Genomic DNA, 2280 nt, shown 5'->3' with positions numbered 1-2280 from the left:
ACATTTTTCTCGCATGTTCTTTTACCTTTCTCTAACCCAGAATGTACAGATTAGACAAGATCAGAACATGTAGCCAGGGGGCGCTGTGGTACCTTTTATTTCATCCTAAACTTTTGTGTAGTTGACCGAAGCAACGAATGTCTGATTTTATTTATTTATTCTTTACAATGCATAAAGAGGTGGATAAAAAGCAAATGGCTCAGACTGTAACGTCTGTTCAGCAGAGGTCTTACCTCCATTGGTGTCTTGTCCCTGCAGTCCCTCAGCACTCACTACATGAACCTGAGTGACCAGCTGAGGGTAGCCACACATCCCTGTCCAACAAGTCTGAGGAGGCTCATCCAGAGTCAGCTCTCTGCAGAGGGAGGAAAGTATAAACCCTTTAGTTTTACATCCTGTAACCAGTTTAGGCTCCAACAGAACAACAGATTCTGTTTCTGTTCTTATTGGACGTATAAACAGGAGTTCTTAAGGATACAAGGCTTTGATAGTTTGTGTAACTTGCTACAAAGAACATTAGACCATTAAAATCTGATAAGGTAGTTGGAGAAACATCATTTTAGAATCTCTGAGCATCTTAGTCCACTTTTTAGCCTTTATGTTTTAGTGCTTTAGTTTTTTTCTATTTTATGTTTTATTTACACTTATCCCAAACATTCTTACATTAACTTGCAGCAGTAAATAACCTCATACATCTGGAAAAGGTGTTTGCATGCAAAATTATTAAGCTTTCCGTTTTAGTTTAGTCAAAGGTATTATTTTATTCGGGATGATCACAGAAGTAAGAAACCTAAAGGAGGAATAACAAAAAAAAATTCTCACTTTTACCTGCAAAGGCCGTTTCATTCCTTATAAAACATCAGAGATCTCATTTTGTAAAGGCTTATTAAAGTTTCTCTCATTTCTAACCTAGAACTAAAGAGATAAAGTACTTTGGTGGTGTGAGTAGCCTGTGTTTACTTCCTGGTCCCTGAACCAATCGTATGAGGGTTGTCAAAACAGAATGCAGCATTTGAAATCTTATGTTGGCTAAAGAGAATTAGCCTAAAAACATGGAAGCCAATGAGAGAAGTGGGCCAGAAACAATCACGACATCCTTCAAAGCTGCAAACAAAAACTTACTGTACTGTTACATTAGTACAGCGTACTAGGTGCTGCCTATTTTGTGTGTTGTTGCAAATTGAAACCCTGCTACAATTACTTATTTCCCCTTTAAATGATCCTCAGGATAACTTAAAGTCATAGGGAAGCGGCTGTTCCAACTGTTGCATTTCCGAATTATCCCGAGTGAAACGCAGGTTGTTGTTTTTTTTTACATTGAGCCCTTACGTTATTCCATCATGTTCTACTCAACCACATGAGTTTAGTGTCATTTGGAGCTGTTCTCAAGATATTCCTTTAGGTTATATCAAAGTAACTTCTTCCTATGAGCAACGATTTGAAGGCACAAACTAGACTGTTCATAATTTATCATTTACGGTACGCCATCATAACATGTAGGCGAATCACTGTCCCCCAGACATCTGCGGTTAGATTTTTTATATTTATATCTTTTAAAAACGAAGCGGCACGTGTAAAGCACCTTGATTGAAGGTGTGACATAGTGACAGAAGCGAGGCTGACAACAGGCCCTCTGACCACCATCAGTTCTTCCCCAAGAATACAGCGACTAATGCTACATTCAGACAGTACGCAGCAAAGGCAGCAAAAACGCGCCTGCTGCTAAATTTCTGATGCTTGTACAAATTTAGTTCTGAAGCGCGGCTGAAGCATCTTTGCTGCTCTAGCTGCGCGGTCGAAAAGTGGCTCTGATGCACGTTGGGCGGAGCTACCCTATCCTTTCTTTGCCTGGAACAATTGCAGCTATATTTGCTGTGATCAGAGGGTAAAAAGTAGTTTGAATCTATGTTGAAGTGAGAAAGTCCATCTGAAAACCTAATCTGTGCAGTTCATCCAGATTACCATCCTGCCTTCAATTATTATTTTGCTGTAGGAGCCACTCAGACCCCCGTACACTGGCGATGCGCTGTCAACGGTAGCCTCTGGTCTCTTCTTTGTGGTTTTCCACTACTGTTTGCGGCGGCTGGATAGCGGTTTTCACGTATGTAATCCAAACTGCAGACACCAGAATAATAAAATCGTATATATTTTTTAGGGGTGTGGGAAATAATCGTTTTGGCGATATTCGGCTGCTCAATATAATATCGATCCTTCACTTCTTAGTATCTATTTTAAAAAAAATGGTTACATAAAACATTGATGGGAAAATGGGCTACCTCT

The 2280-nt window shown here is 39.7% G+C and overlaps 1 protein-coding gene across 1 annotated transcript in view; it reads right to left on the bottom strand.

The window, feature by feature from the left end:
* LOC107098210 (calpain-5-like) overlaps nucleotides 1-2280 on the bottom strand; it is a 69669-nt gene that overhangs the window by 8221 nt on the left and 59168 nt on the right. The window contains exon 10 of the mRNA XM_015395734.1: nucleotides 234-411. Coding sequence (XP_015251220.1) covers nucleotides 234-411 — 178 coding nt within the window. The remainder of the gene's footprint in view (nucleotides 1-233; nucleotides 412-2280) is intronic.

This window comes from Cyprinodon variegatus, unplaced genomic scaffold, assembly GCF_000732505.1.
Source record: "Cyprinodon variegatus isolate N-32 unplaced genomic scaffold, C_variegatus-1.0 Scaffold756, whole genome shotgun sequence".
In the NCBI taxonomy this organism is placed as follows: Eukaryota; Metazoa; Chordata; class Actinopteri; order Cyprinodontiformes; family Cyprinodontidae; genus Cyprinodon; species Cyprinodon variegatus.
Note: the sequence above shows the minus strand (reverse complement) of the source record. Positions and strands in the feature narration are given on the sequence as shown.